The sequence below is a fragment of the Echinops telfairi genome, unplaced genomic scaffold (genome assembly GCF_000313985.2).
Source record: "Echinops telfairi isolate 266 unplaced genomic scaffold, ASM31398v2 ScPeMD7_24;HRSCAF=84, whole genome shotgun sequence".
NCBI lineage: Eukaryota > Metazoa > Chordata > Mammalia > Afrosoricida > Tenrecidae > Echinops > Echinops telfairi.
In genome coordinates this window covers 729,298-745,621 of record NW_022103921.1, presented here as the reverse complement: position 1 = coordinate 745,621, position 16,324 = coordinate 729,298, and the positions used below count along the sequence as shown (strand labels likewise).

General features: G+C 43.2%; 1 protein-coding gene across 6 annotated transcripts in view; it reads left to right on the top strand.

The window, feature by feature from the left end:
• MBNL2 (muscleblind like splicing regulator 2) overlaps positions 1–16,324 on the top strand; it is a 219,990-nt gene that overhangs the window by 159,652 nt on the left and 44,014 nt on the right. For 3 of the 6 annotated variants that reach the window (XM_045289079.1, XM_045289080.1, XM_045289078.1), the window contains exons 4-7: positions 2,622–2,822; positions 5,858–6,121; positions 14,161–14,214; positions 14,860–15,013. In XM_045289079.1, coding sequence (XP_045145014.1) covers positions 2,622–2,822; positions 5,858–6,121; positions 14,161–14,214; positions 14,860–15,013 — 673 coding nt within the window. The remainder of the gene's footprint in view (positions 1–2,621; positions 2,823–5,857; positions 6,122–14,160; positions 14,215–14,859; positions 15,014–16,324) is intronic. The other 3 variants (XM_004714049.2, XM_045289082.1, XM_045289081.1) reach the window with 1 other exon arrangement.

Here is a 16,324-nt window from a genome sequence, read left to right as displayed (position 1 = left end):
GTAGCTCCGATACATAGCGATGCAGACAGAAGCGTGTACAGTATGAGCCAATCAGTGGCAGTAATGACAGAGCATGCGCTGTTACGCAAAAACTGCGATAGAGTGAAGCTGCGGAAGTCGAAGTGGCGAGGGTTCACCATTTCTATCACTTGGCTTTTTAAAACAGTGCAAAATGATGAAAACTACAGGGACCGACGACCAGAACTTCTGTAATTATGCCTCCGATGGTTAGAAAATGGAAGCTTCTACAGTAAAATGGTGTCGCAGGTCAAAGGTGAAAAGAATCAGACTGCCATGGACTTTCCAGGTGGAGACTTTCTCCCCAGGTGAATTTGGTGTCTGAGCCATAAAGACACGGGGTATTGGGCAAGGGAGCAGCACTGGGGGACTTAGCTTCTCCACCCCACGCAGCCTCCAGCCACTTCCGTAAGACTGATCCGACTCTCCAAGACTTCCCTAAACAAACCAGGCATCACTTACCCTCTGGCAACATGACAATTTGTCAGCGACATCTTTCGGCTCTCTCTCTAAAGGAGCACTTGGCTTGAAACACATAGAGTGTCATTTTACTCCTCTGTTAAAAACTCACTCAAGGCCACAACTTTTGTTGTTCTTGGATGCTGTCTATTCAGGCCACAACTCACGGCCACCTGATATTGGGCCAGACTCCACTGGGTTTTCTTAGCAGAAAGAGCCCTCCTGGCTCAACACTTACTTGCTTTGCTGCTACCCTGTTTCCCCGAAAATAAGACAGTGTCTTATATTCATTTTTGCCCCCAAAGATGCGCTAGGTCTTATTTTCAGGGGATATCTTATTTTTCCATGAAGAAGAGTATGGTACGCATTTATTGTTGAACAACAAAAAAGGAAATTTATTACCTGTATACGGTACTGTAGTGGTTGTCATCACAAACCAGCATAACCACACAAACTGAATCCTACAGTATCAAGAATTTCTTGTTACTACCATTATTTCCATGTACAACAATCTATGGTACATTTACTCATTTATTCATGACAGTCATGTCATCATCTTCTGGAACATCATCATGACAATCCAAACCCTTATTTTCGGGGGATGTCTTATATTTCAGCGAGAGGCAAAACTGTAAGTAGGTCTTATTTTGGGGGGATGTCTTACTTTCAGGGAAACATGGTAGTAAAAGGCTAAAGTTTGAACCCGTCCAGTGGATCCACTTAGAAAACCCTAGCGGGAAATTCTCCTTTGACACATGGAGTCACTTTGAGTCAAGGTGGACTTGGTGGCAACTGACATCAATAGTCTTTATGGAAACACATCTCCAGATAGTTCTTCACAGAGCTTCTGGGTGGGAGTTCAAACCACCAAGCTTCTGGGGTAGCAGCCAGTTATTAATGATTCTGCCACCCAGGCCCTTTTATGTACTGGAAAAGCCTTCAAAGCCCTGAATGACACCCACAATGTATAAGCCAAGAAGCAATATAGAGCTGATCACAGCACAAGTTCAGTGTTAACAAAATCATGTTAATGTGTGACGTCGGACCTCTGCAAATCTTGCCTCAAATCAGCCGAAAACAAATACACATGCACACAGAAATAAATAACGTCCAAAAATGAACTTTAATTAATTGCAAAATTCATACTAAGCAAAGTCTTGATCTAGCATCTTAACGTTTCTGAGTAGTTCTTTAAAAGCAAAGTTTGTTGTTCTGTGTACATTATTTCCTTTCTTAAGGGCACAATTTCATCCATATTTTAGGTGACCTTTTAAAATTAATTAACACATCAGCAAATTTCTTCTTATCCCTGGATAGTTGAGACAGAGAGATAGCTAGATGGACGTGTGTGTGTTACATACACACATTTACATATATCCACACCTTGTCACTGCTGTGCTGATTTTGTGATCTGAGAAATCAAGACAACTGCCAATGGCCAGTTGAGAGCTTGGCCCAGGAAGAAGCTCGGACTCTTTTAAACTTTCAAGAAGAGAAAGTAGCCAAAACCATGCTAGCACGACAACAATAAAATAGTGGGCATAGATGACAACCGCAAATGAATTTTGAGATTCCTTCTAGGGACGGAACATGAACACATACTGGTAAATCTGCGCATAATAGAATCCCAAGTAAGCCCCACTTTTGAGATTGCATAAACTGGGTCAAGTGGAAAGTCAGGCAATAACCAAGGCTGTTTATTTGTTTTATTTATTTTCTCTCAATGAGGGGCATACTGAAAGGACCAGAGATTAGGAGTTCCTTATTCTGTAGACTTTGCTACCTTAGCGTGGGAACGTTCAATCGTTGGTAATGATGAGTAATTAGAGTGAAAATTGATATTTTCTCTTCTTGGAAAACATTTTCATAAACATGAAATTTTAATATTTCCCTGTAATTAGGCATCTATGGTGTGTGCCCGTATATGGTTTGTGGAACCAGAGGAATTATACAGATTTCATTTTTATTCAGCAAAACAGAATAGGACCATTTAATGAATGTTTACAGTTCAGCATTGATTTATGCAGCTAACACAAAGCGTCTTTGTATATGCTGAATACATTGTGCTCCAATGGCATTTGCTGATAATGTTGTAAACTTTTGTTCTCAATAAATATTTTCTCCTGTGTTGTCTTCTTTGACAGCCCACCTTTCCTGTAGGTCCTGCAATAGGGCCTAACACAGCGATTAGCTTTGCTCCTTACTTGGCACCAGTGACCCCCGGAGTTGGGCTAGTTCCAACAGAAATCCTGCCCACCACACCCGTTATTGTTCCTGGAAGCCCACCTGTCACTGTCCCAGGCTCAAGTGCGACCCAGAAACTTCTCAGGACTGACAAGCTGGAGGTACTTCCCTTGTTTGTGGTTTGCAATGCGTTTGTGGTAGGAGTGTACTGATCTGTAAGTGGAAACTGGATAGATACTGATTCAGTCGTGTCAAACAGCCACACGTGTGCATGTACACAAGTGCTCATACATCCATAGGCACATAGACCTAGAATTAATCCCATCATGACCGCAGGGCTTGAAATCAAGCCGAATATCAAGGAAACTAGTTGGTGGGAAAACAAGGACGTTAGCACAAAGGAAAGCGATGAGTCAGACAAATTTCTTTCTGGCCTAACGTAGGAAGGTTCTTTCACTGTGCATCTGTCCAAGTATTTACCCAATGAACCGTGAGGGCAAGGACATAGTTCTACCTATTGTTCTGAATCTGTTTCAGGATGCAGAGTTTCAAACGGAAAATATTTGTAAAGACATCTATTTTTCAATCAGTTTTAAACTGGAGGATATGGGCCTGGCGTGCAAACTCTAAACTCTACTAGACTGAAAATCTAGCCTTTGCCTCTGATTATTGAGTAGACCTTTCGCAAGACTGGAAGAGTGGTTGGGGGCACCTACTGCACCCACTGTGTTTTAGGATCGGTGCGTGACATGGGTGTGTGGGTTAGAAAACACGTATATCAGTGGACTTGGGAATAAAATATCCTTCCAACTAGGGCTGGTAGACAAAGCCAGACATAAAAAATGATTCATGATGACTTTAACAGGGCAGCTTTCAGTTCGTTTCAAACCAGGAACAGCGTCTTCAGAACGGCAGTCCACCCAGAGGCCCTGGGTCGATGCTGGCTGGTTGTCTGCGTGTCTGACAGAGCCACACAATGAAGTCACCCCATCTGCAGAGAAAGCCTTACAACCAGTGGGAGCCTCTCCTGATCTTCCTTTACTGTGTTTTATTAACTGGAGACAGGATGCTGGCTAATGCCCAAGGTGACCGAATCTGGTCCCGGGCTTATGATGTAGTCTACTGAAACCCCCACAAGCTCCCCTGGCCACTGGTTGGTAACACTGTGTTTTGCTAAGTCTACTTGCCTTTCACATGGCTTCCACGACCCTGGTACTCAAGATAGGAACTACCACGAAAGCCTAAAAATTGCTTTCATTCTTTCTAGCTACTAATGATATTCATGGGTGTAGGAAATCAGCGCATGACTCATGGCTGTGTATATTCAGGGCAGAAGTAAGAATACAGCTTCTGAAGAAGTCTCCTTTTACACGGTGTGGTTTTGATTGCCCGCAATTCTCAGAAGATGGAGAACTCTCGTTACGGAGATGTCAGGAGAAGCAGAGATAAAAGGGGGGAAACGCATCTGTACTTCTGACTCTAGTCCACATCCTTCCATTTAGTCTCTCCTTTTGTTTCTTTCTGTATTCTCTCCCTTTCACTTTTTGCTTAAAAAAAAAAGTTATTTGCTCTGATGTCAAAAAGAACAATGTAGGGTTTTACCTGAAAGTTTTGGTGTCTCAGCTATTTTGGCTTTTCTGATTTTTGCCTATAAGCATTCGTGAACATGATCATCTCGGGAGACACAGAGTATCCATGTTAACTCAGCCCATTCTCTACTCTTGGCGAGAGAAAGGACAGGTGTGTCATCCCCCACCTCTTTCTGGAGATGTGGGAGCCCCGGTGTGATACTGGCTTGTCTCCTTTTTGTGGATAGATGCTGTGGTTGGGTCTATCCAGACGTAGAGCGCCCCTGGGGACAGCAAAGGAAGCACCACCTAGTCCTGCATTATTCTCACAACTGTGCTTATGCTGGAGCCCATTGTTGGAGCCATCCCGTCACGGGCCTTCCTCTTTTGCATTGGCCCCCGGCTTCACCCCCTTTCCCCTTCTCCAGGGCCTGGCCTCTCCTGACAACGTGACCATCGTTCATGAGACGAAGTCTCGCCCTCCTGGCCTCTTAGGAGCATTCTGGCTGTACTTCTTCCAAGATAGATTGGTTGGTTTCTTTTGGCAGTTCCTGGTACAGACACACATCCATATGTATGCATACACACATACACGCACGGCGCCTCTGGTGGGCGCTGTGTTGGACTGTTTGTAACCACAGGGTCAGCAGTTTGAAACCACCAGCTGTCCACGGAAGAACGATGAAGTTTTTGGCTCCTGTAAAGATTGACAGTCTCAGAAACCCGCAGGGATAATTCTGCTCTGTCCTATTGGGTTACTATGAGTCAGTAGTGAGGCAGTGTCAGTGAATGATACACACACACATAATGACATATACATATTCAGGCACATAAAAATGTCTGCAGAAAAATCCCATTGTCCCACAAGTGTTGAATGCGCATGTGGTGTGCACACTATTCAGGGGGCAATGAGGCTTCGTTTGTGTTTCCTTTTGCTTTTGCTTTGTTTTTCAAAACCATTTGTATTAGGAGTTAAGCCAGACATCATACCGTTCTGTAGTTTAATCACATCAAGCAGGATTGTACAATTGCTACCCAAATCCGTTTCAAAGCATTTTCTTTCTTCTTGAGCTCCCCCTTATTCTCCCACCTTCCCTACTGTACCCCTCAAGAACCCTTATTCTAGGTTTTTTTTCTCCCTTTTGTTTTAGTCGTTTTATTAGGGGCTCATATTATTGCAACTAAACTGCAGATTTGGGCTAATTCCTCACCATAAATTTCCACCTCAGAAAGTGGACAAAGCAAAGCTCAAATCTGCTCGGCCGAGAATATTTCACCGTCAATGACAAAGAAATGGAAAGGGGAAACATAAAAATAAAAGGCCATCAAAGAAAGAAAGAAAGGGGGGAGTGGGGAAGGAGGGAGGAAAATGAGGAGCTGATGCCAGGGGCCTAAGTGGAGAGCAAATGTGTTGAGCATGCTGAGGGCAATGAATGTACAAATGTGCTTGACAGGATGGACAGATGGATGGATTGTGATACGAGTTGTCTGAGCCCCTAATCAAACAATTTAAAAAGAAAGGGAGGAAACATCGTTATTCTCGTTGCTGTCGCTGTTGCTCACAGACATGACCGGTTGGAGAGCCTCGGCTTTCCTCCGCATCGTCCGCTTTCCCTGTGTGTCCCCAGGTGTGCAGGGAGTTCCAGCGAGGAAACTGCGCCAGGGGCGAGACCGACTGCCGCTTTGCACACCCTGCTGACAGCACTATGATTGACACAAACGACAACACTGTAACCGTTTGTATGGATTACATAAAGGGGCGTTGCATGAGGGAGAAATGCAAATATTTTCACCCTCCTGCACACTTGCAGGCCAAAATTAAAGCTGCACAGCACCAAGCCAACCAAGCTGCCGTGGCCGCCCAGGCAGCCGCGGCCGCGGCCACAGTCATGGTAAGTCAGGTCTGCACCCGGTCCATCTCCTGCCCATTGCCCAGCCCCGCGCCCCCCGGCCGCCCACCACTCTGCCAGGACTTGCTGGTGGGAGCTGCTAGGACCGAGTCGCTCCTCAAACCCGTGGGAGAATCCAAAAGGCTGCTTCTTCCTGCTGCTCTGCTGCCTTTGTTGTGTTGTTGTTTGCCCCTTATGATTTGGTTGTGTGTTCGCCTCCTTCACTTATTCAGCACAATAAATAAATCCCTCAGGCACAGGGAAGCAAAGGGGTTTGGTGCGCTCCTACTGGCTCTGCTACAAGCCTGAGATGCACTGGCGTGGATTACCTCTTAAGAGAGGGCCCTCCTGCTTTCTGGGATGACAAAGAACAGGGGCAGCCTCCAAACTGAAGGCTGAGAGAAACTGATCTGGATGCCATGCTGCCCAGCACTAGGGAGCCACAGCCTTTGTCGCGGAGGTGAGAACACAGCGTAGGGACCTTCAGTGACTGGTTTCCTCGATTCACTCTCTTTTCCCCCTTCTATTGATCACAAAGGCAATGCTTGCCAACCCCCACCCCAAAGGAGACTTTATGCAGAATGACAGTTCACGGAAATGGAGTTATCCTGGCTGGCACCGGCCAGCCTGGTTTCCCTGAGTCACCTGGGGACAGCCTCACTGGCCCTTGGAGACCAGCGGTAACGGCATGATCATCACCTGTGAGTCGGCGCAAAAGCCAGCCGATCCTGGTGTGCGTCCCCTAGAGACCCACCTGAGCGACTGCGGGGCAGCGTGATCATCGCCTGAGAACCTGTGGAAGTTCCAGAAACTTCTGGCACCGACTCAGACCTTGTGGACTAGAGTTTGAATTCTAAACTCTCCCTGGGCACTGGTTGCACGCATTCATATCTGTGAAGTAATTGCCTGGAACATTCTTCACAAACCCGGCGGTTTATAATGAGTTTCTGAAGCCTTGGCTTCCCCCAAGGGAGGTTGGCCACAGTTCTTTCGCCCCAAGGGACCCTATTATATGTCACCATCATGTCACTGCGTCCCGTTGCCCAAAGTTTCATTTTCAGTTGGTCTGGTCTGTGACCTGGATTCTGGAATCATTTCATTTTCCAGACAATTCAAAACCACTGCACCAGCCTGTGGCAGCTCCTAGTTTGATTCTATATGAAACCGAGTCTCCCGGGCATCTATTTTGGTAACACATCACAGGCATGCCTGTTCGTCCACTCATTCATTCAGAACTGATTGAGACCTGGCATGCATCAGGCCCTTCCTGTGCAGAATGAATTAAGCAAGTCCCCTGGCCCTTGAGGAGTTTGGAGTTTTTTTGAAGAGGCTACACTCATCTAAACAAGTGAGAACAATATTTTTCCGCAGTGACATGATGGTGACATATAATAGGGTCCCTTGGGGCGAAAGAACTGTGGCCAACCTCCCTTGGGGGAAGCCAAGGCTTCAGAAATGAAAGGTACAATTTGAAAACACATCATTCTAACTAGCAACCACCACATCCTACAGTGGTAACTAACCATCATGGAAGGTTTGCTCGCATACAAATGAGCTCATCACTTATCATCCTCACTTATCACCCCTGCCATAAATACTTAATAAAGTCCTAGCCTTGTGATAAGTATTAAGAGCCTGCCCTTATATGATCAGCACTTGGTGTGAAATTTGTGATTATATTCAAACTTTTGCCATCTAAGGTATTTCCAAGCATGCTGACCATTCGGTCTTCCATCTGTCTCACTTGTTTTTGTTTTTATCTCCCAGAATCTCTGTCCCTTTAGGATCTTTATTTCCTCATGCCCTCTCAACCGTATGTCACTGGACCTAATACTGACTTTTCTGAACGTGTGGATTTCTGTATATGTGGGCTGGATGCATTTACATAGGGAGTCCATACGAAATGAAGACTCTTGTCCCTGCTTTTCCAGTAAAGAGTGGTTTCCAAACCATAATGCGAGACTGGGAGCATCAGCAGAGGGTCAATTGATCATTTCATGCTGATGAAAAAGAAACATTTTGTAGAGGGCGAATGACCTCCTTTCTCCATTTCTTCAGTGTGGAATCCATTGGCTCTCCACTTATTAGAGATCGCATCCTATGAGAAATAAATGGTCTTCAATTTACTCATGCTTGTAGCCCAACCCCAGCTTATCCCAGGGTACCCAGACTGCTGGGTACTAAGAACATTTTTCCCATAGAATAAATATTAGAAATAATAACTAGGTCTCCAAGAGATGCCCAAAGCTTTGGTTGCAAGAGGCAAAGCGCCAAGTAAATTAGCTTAAATGAACGAGTGGGACGCTACTAGATTCTAGAGTACCCTCCACAGCAGGTAGGTCCAAACCCGGGCTCCAGGATGTCTAGATGTCTGCATCTTTCTTTTTTCCACTTCTCTTTGCATATCAGGTCCGTTCTCTAGAGCCACCTCCTCCACATCATCCGTATCATGGCTTTAGAAATCTCCATGAACCTTCTTACAGCTTTGGACGAGCTGCAACAGCATCTTCTCTACCAAGTCTCAGTAAAGAAACAAAACCAAACAGAGTGTTGCTTTAGTGCTAAGCCCCCTCGTCAAGATAATTGGCCTGGGCATCAGTGGGGAACCTCTCTTTCTATCCAGGGCAAGAAGTTATGAGACAACATTCCTGAAATAGAGAAACATTATGAATGAATGATAAATTCTCTATACTCTATAAGTGGAGGCCCTGAGTGGCACAAACAGTCATTGCTCGACAACTAATAGAAAGTTTGGAAGTTCAAATCCCCCACAAGCAGCCTTGGAAAGCATCCCAGGTGATCTTCTGAAAGATCACAGCCTGAGAACCCCGTGCAACAGTGTTACTCCGCATACATGGGTTGCTACCAGTTAGAATCAGCTTGCTAGCAGCCATCAACATACTTTAAACATGATACTAAGGGAGACCTTAGAATGTAAAGGCTTTTTCTGAACCCTGATTTGTTTCTGCCCGTTTCCTAGAAGTACCCATTCTGATAGTCCTAATTTACATATACTTTAATCATTATTAAAACAATGTACCTGTTAGTCGATGGCAGATTATCTGGGCAGAGGGTAAGAGAGGATAGATGGCCATTTATATAAGCACTGTCTTCAGCCTCATCTGACTGTACGGACCCTTCTAAATAGTTTCACTTTATGCCACAAGAGACATGAAGTTTTTCTCCAGGCATTTTAGCGTAATTACCATAGTTTCTTAGATGATAACCCTGTGCCCAAATTTGGAGTTCAGATCATTTCAGCGGATCGTGCAGCATCTTCAAAGACAGCTCCAAGCAATGGCGTTTCAGAACAAAAGCCAGCTTCTTTTCGACAATGACCAAATCTGTCACGTCTCTGTCATTGAAATGAGACGCTCCTTTGCAGCCAGCCTAGATGTAGCTGGAAAAGGTCAAGGTTCTTACTCAAGTCTCACATTTGTCAGTACACTGAAGATAATCTATTGTTTGCCTTCCTTATTTAAAAGATCAAATTGAAGGGCTGAACCCCCTCAGAAGATATAAACATTCCATTCACTTGAACCCCAAGGATGTCGTTGTTGTTGTTGTTGTTGTTGTTGTTGTTGTTAGGTGTGATTGAATCGGCGCCCACTCATAGCAGCCTTACATACAACAGAATAAAGTACTGCCCAGTCCCGGGCCATCCTCACAATTATTATGTTTAAGCCCAGCGTTGCCGTTGTGGTGTTAGATCATCTCCCTGAGGGTCTTCCCCTTGCTGTTGACCTTCACCAACGATGATGTCCTTTTGCAGGAACTGGTCTCTCCTGAAACCATGTCTGAAGTAAGCGAGGGAAAGAAAGTCTCGCCTGCCATCCTTACTTCTTTTAAAAACCAAACTCACTGCCACGGAGTCGATGCTGACTCAAGGCAACCCTATAGGACGGGTAGAACTGTCCCTCTTTACAGGCGTTAAAAACCTCATCTTTCTTCCCTTGGAGCCACTCGTGGCTTCGAACTCCTGACTTTGTGGTTAGCAGCTCGACTCGTAACCACACTGACACAGCTATAGTACATTTATATATTTATTTAGTCCAGGGTGATTTCCTCCTCCTTTTGATCAATTGTGCCTTTAAAAAGAAAAGAATTTGAAGCTTTGGTTTCAGAAAAATAGACACTTCATTTCCTTCAAGCCTTATCCATTTTCAGTACCTCTTACACCCTCTCTAGGATTTTTCAATGTGAAAATAAACCAGACACAGCTTCTCTCTGTTAGTTTTAACATAAAACGTATCTGATCGTCAAGCAATCCGTCTTTTTTCCTGTTCAATCAAACAGAGCAACACAAGGAAGAAATTATTTCGTAAAAGGAATCAGGACAAGCAGCCATCTGCTAGAAGATTGCTGTTGTGCAAAGAACCAAGATCAGGCGCAGCCTCTTACTCTACACACAACTTGCAGCTCGGGTAATGCCATCGGGTCTCTTGACCCAGAAGACTTACCTGTGTGGGCTCTAACTTTGCTTGCCTTGACCTACAGTTGGATTTTGCCAGATCCATGGAAAAACACAAACCAAACAAAACTGGCTGCATGTGACCCCATTTATCCAGAGCCAGAGAGGGTCCTGGAAGAAGCAGGGGCACCGATATGTTGGTGAGCCCAGCAAAGAGGAATGTGTTTACAAATGTCTTGCACAGAGGAGGGGCTCAGTTAAAGACAATCTCTTTCCTCAGTAGCACCCAAGGGAGCTCCTGGGAGCTACTGGAATTACTAAGGCCCATTCTAAGCCTGTGAATCTTCCAGTGTAGAAAAAACATATGACAGTGTTCAAATGACAGCTCTCAGCGCACGCACACACACACACACATTCTGTTTCCTAAAACCCCAAATTACAATATGATTATCCAAATGCACAGATGTTTTAAATGTCCTACGCATGTGCTTCACAAGGTCAAGGCGCCCAAGAGGGGCATATATCAGGGACCTTCCAAAAGTTCATGGGAGAAATTGTCTATCACTTAATTCCATAAATCTGTGAAGTTTGGAAAACTCCTCTGTCTACGCCTCACCTCTAGGAACAAGCCTAGGTGAGCAGGTAGTTTGGGCTCATCTGTTTGTTTACCCAAAGGCTGGTGGTTCAAATGGACCTAGCAAAGGCCTGGAGAGCTGCTTCCAGAAAGATTGCCACCAAGGAAACCATGGAGCAAGCCTAGTCTGTAACTTAGGGGCGTGCCATGAGTTGACCGCCAACTTGATGGCAGCTCACAATAGCAAATCCTCCGAGGACTTAGTGCTTCTTTGATAAGACAAAAGGATAACTCACGCAGCGGAGGGGTAGGGGAAAAAAAATGCTACCCCCACCCTGTGCTGTTCAGAGCTCTCCAACTTCAACAACAAATTTCTGCGGAAGAGAAATGTCAGGACGCTCAGATCAGAAAAGAAGAGACTATGAACATTCCAGGTGGTCCTCCTGAAGAGACCATTTGATGATCTCTACTCTACTTGGAGACTTCATTACATGATGAATTGCTCATCCAAGATTTTTCCTTAACACTTGCCTCTGGGGACATCATCACTCCTACAATTAGCGTGTTAGAAAAGGTCAGCCCAAGGAACAGAAGGGTTTGCACAACATTCTCTGTACCAGGAGAGTGAATGGAAGATTGGAGACCAGAAAGTCAAAGCCAAAATGATTTTCAATTTGGTCATCACGTTAATCTTTTCAGTGAACTCTCTAAGAATAGGTTTAGGAAGCAGTATCTCATTAATAAAAGTTAATTTAGCCTAAATAAAACCGGCATTTGCTTTATTTAGCAAGGTAAAGCTACACAGTGACAAACATTTCGAACAAAAATGGTTACATGATAGTAATTTGCATTTGAGGAAAGGATATCTCGTTCACATAGGTTTTCTTAGTGTGGGGCAAATCAGTTTTTAAATATGGTCAAAATCCATGTCAGAACATTGGTAGTTGATGGCTCAGATCAAACTGCCTTCTACAACATCGTCTTCTCCATTGAACCCTCTAGATCAGCAGTTCTCAACCGGTGGGTCACGACCCCCTTGGGTGTCGAACAACCCTTTCACAGAAGATCACCGGAAAACACCTATTTCTGGTGGTCTTAGGAACCGAGACACCGCTCCTCTATCATCTCCAGGCGGGTCTGCCCACATGCAGACATGGCCACATATGGGTTACCTGGCATGAAGCATTTTACCCATGCTACCCCATGCTTCAAGACAAAATTTCATTTATTTGTCATTAGAAATAAATAATTCACAATATATACTTACATATTGTTTTGTGATTAATCACTATGCTTTAATTATGTTCCATTTGTAACAATGAAAATACATCCGGCATATCAGATGTTTACATGACGATTCATAAGAGTAGCAAAATTACAGTTATGAAGAAGCAATGAAAATAATTTTATGGGTGTGGGGTCACCACAACATGAGGAACTGTATTAAAGGGTCATAGCCTTAGGAAGGTTGAGAACCACCCCTCTAGATAGCTACCTAGAAGTCCCTTTCCATTTTATTTCTACTCTCCTTCTTTTTCTCACCTCCCCAGTTCTTTAACTTCTCTCCTGTCGTTTCCACCTTTTTGATCAAAACCAAAACAAAAAATATCAATTACTGAAGAGCATCCCTTTATTAGCCAAGAAAAATAGCATACATTGTTTCTCATTGTGAGGATTTCATCCTATCCTACTTTATTTCGAATGCCACGGTTCTGCCACAGTGTAGTACGTAATATACATCTGTGTTTCTTGGATGAAGCTTAGGGATTTACCTATTGTGCTAAACCTAAAGGTGGATATTTTTTTAATTTGCATTAGAGCTATTCCTTTGACTGTTTTATTTTCCAGAATTCCATCATACAATTTAAAAAATTGTTTTACAAAAATTATGAAGGAATAGTAATTTTTTTTCATTGTGGGCTAAATATCAATCTTTGCTATGATTTCAACTGTTTAAATGTAACTATCTTCCTAGAAGTATGTTTATAAGTTAAATATATTATGGTACCTCTGATCTTTTAAGCAGTTCTTTGCTATCTTCAGTTGTTTGCTATTTTTAGTTATTGTACTTGTTCTAAGCAAGAATCCCATATTTCCATTAGCTGGGTTGGTCACTAAGTGTAACTAAAAGTACCAATAGAATTATGAACTATAAATTATTCCGATGCCCAAAGTCACTTGAATACCTTTTTAAAGGGTGTTTGCATAGTGTACCATGGTAAGTTGTTTGCCTTAATTATAATTTCAACTGTAGTAGAGAACAGAGAATGGATGATAAGTTAGTCACCAGAAGACGTAAGCTGGATTACAAAAATTGTGAATTCTAGGAAATTACTTTCCAAATCCAAAACTTACTAAGATTTGAATCTGAGTCCACGTTAGACGACTTCCACTAACAAAGTGAAGAGAGGAATTGAGGCAATTATCCACAGGATTCAGACAAAAAATAAAATCCAAACCCAAACAGTTTTGCCTAAATAATCTTGTGTTTGAATATTTTTTTGTCTGATTTTTTGGGTCTCAGTTTGCCACTTCATTTTGCTAGACCTGATCTAAACGATACATTAATTTTGCAAACATGTTCAACTGGGGTGGTGTGCTGAATGCATACATCACTTTTTATTTGAAAACTAACTTATCAGAAGTTCTTCAAACCCATGGCCCTTTGAAGTTTTGCTCTTTTTCTTTTTAAGTGAAACAATATAAAAAAATGCTTATGGTGTGTATGCAAGCTGCTGTTTTAATTAACTTTCCTGAATTTCAAACATCTATATTTTACTCTCTTGTATGCTTTTAACTAAGGTATAGTAGATGCATTTTTGCTTCAATACTAATTTAAGGTGTAATATTCATTTCTTTAGAGAACATTTTTGTTGTTGTGCATGCCTAGTGTTTTGTACGTTGTATATTGCATTCAGAATATTTTTTTCCTTCTCACCTATCCACAATGCAATGCCGTTCCCATGATGCACCTCTGCTTGCTGTTTACCTGTATGTTAATTCGCTTGAACCCCATTGGCCCACTGCCATCATGTGCTCTCTGCCTGTTATTAAAAGACTCAGTCGACTGCCAAAGCAATGAAGCGACCTCTCGAAGCAACTGTAGACCTGGTACTTTGACCTTTCACCTTTCGCTTTGCATGTAGCTTTTCAGAGAACCATCTGAGATATGTATGACTTGTAAAATATTGGTTGCAAACAATCATTATTATTAATTTATGGACAAAGAAATCAATAAGATGTTTAGTCATCTCATTTCACATGTAATATGGAAAGAAATTAATCCTAACCAATTTTAATTAGTTTTCCAAAAGAGTGAAGTAAATTTAAATTACTTGGCTCATAAAATGCTCGTTTTAATTCTGATTAACCTGTCAATTCAAGAAATTGTCATTTAGTTAAAGAATAGGTATTAATAATAACACAAATGCTTCTTTTCCCCTTTTAGACCTAGTTTAACTCATTTTAAAAGCTGGAGGCATTTTTTGTTGTTGTTGCTTGATAGTTTTTGGGTTTTTTTGTGTTGTTTTTTTTTTCCTGAGTTGAGATGCTACTGTTTGGGTTACCACAATCCTGCTTTCGCTCGCAATAACAAATTCTCACTCATTTGACATTGCCGCTGTTCAAATTAAGGTGCATGGCAGAGGCATCCTCTTAGCTGTCATTTTTCAAAAAGAATGTTTCAATTGATTGTTCTCTGTGGACACTGGATGTGTGGTTAAGTTATCCACGTCTTATCAACTCCTTCATTTGTAGGCCTTCCCCCCTGGTGCGCTCCACCCTTTACCAAAGAGACAAGCGCTGGAAAAAAGCAATGGTGCCAGCGCCGTCTTCAATCCCAGCGTCTTGCACTACCAGCAGGCTCTCACCAGTGCGCAGTTGCAGCAGCACGCCGCGTTTATCCCAACAGGTACGTGCCCTGAGCGTTCAGGTCCTGTGTTCACGTGCCCGTAATGTGCTTTCTTCCCGGTTCTTCGGGCTGTGTGGGGTGGAGTGGGGCTCGTTTGCTTTTAAAGAGACAGTGCACTCGGAAAGTCTCCATTGCCCTAGAGGAATAGATGTGCTAACCTTGCTCTGAGTGGTAGCTAAAGACTGTTAGGAATCTAAAGCCAAATAGTGTATCAAGTTAAGCAGCAGCTTTAGCGACGGAGAGATGATAGCACTAAGGTCTTTACACACGCTGTGTGAAGGTGTTTACCCTGTTTCCCCGAAAGTAAGACATCCCCATTGAGTTTTGCCTCTCAATGAAATATAAGGCATCCCCCCGACAATAAGACCTCCCCAAAAATAAGGCCTCCCGAAGCTACCATAACTCTGGACCATAGCGGAGGGCACCGCCCCCGGGCAGCTCACTGTTGGCCGCAGCGCAGCTGGAGCAGACAGGAAGTGCGAGGTCTCTTTTAATAAAGCAATAAAAAAATAAATGTGTACCGTATTCTTCTTCATGGAAAAATGACACCCCCTGAAAATAAGACCTAGCGCATCTTTGGGAGCAAAAATTAATATAAGACCCTGTCTTATTTTCAGGGAAACAGGGTATGTAACTCAGACCTCTTCAGAAGTGAAGTTCGTCCTTAACACTAATGAACTAAAAATAGCCATGACAAGAATTACTAACCATTTCTTATTTCTAAAACAAAACAAAACAAATTAGGCTCTTCAAATTAAAGCGAATGTGTACTCATATTTTTATATTCATTCTAACTCTTTCCTCCATCCTCTCCACTGTCACCAAATTCCACCAAATCTATAGCACCCTTTTCCGTGATTTCTGAGTCAATGCCTGATAATATTGGGTGCTGAAACGTATTAACTTTCTCGTTCGACTGAGATCAATTATGTGCATCATAGAATGTTGGAGTTTAAAGGACTCTTAGTGATCTGTACTCACAGCTGATGGTTTTACAGATGAGAAAACTGAGGCCCCCTAAATATGCAGTGACTTCCCTAGGTACCACAATTAATGGGAAAAAGACTTAGATAGAATCCTTTGTCCCTGTGACCAGCCCGATTCGCATAACCTCCCCTCGCCTCCTTGCAGCAAGTCCTAAGCTTCTCCTTTTCCAGTAGGCCGTCAAAAAGCTGATGAACTTGAACAAAAGGACAGTGGATGTCAGCCCTTCCCAGGTTCACCTCCATCCCGGATCCCAGACATACAGACACACCTTATACAGACACCTTACACAGACACCCCCAGTCACACACAGATCCACTGTAGGTT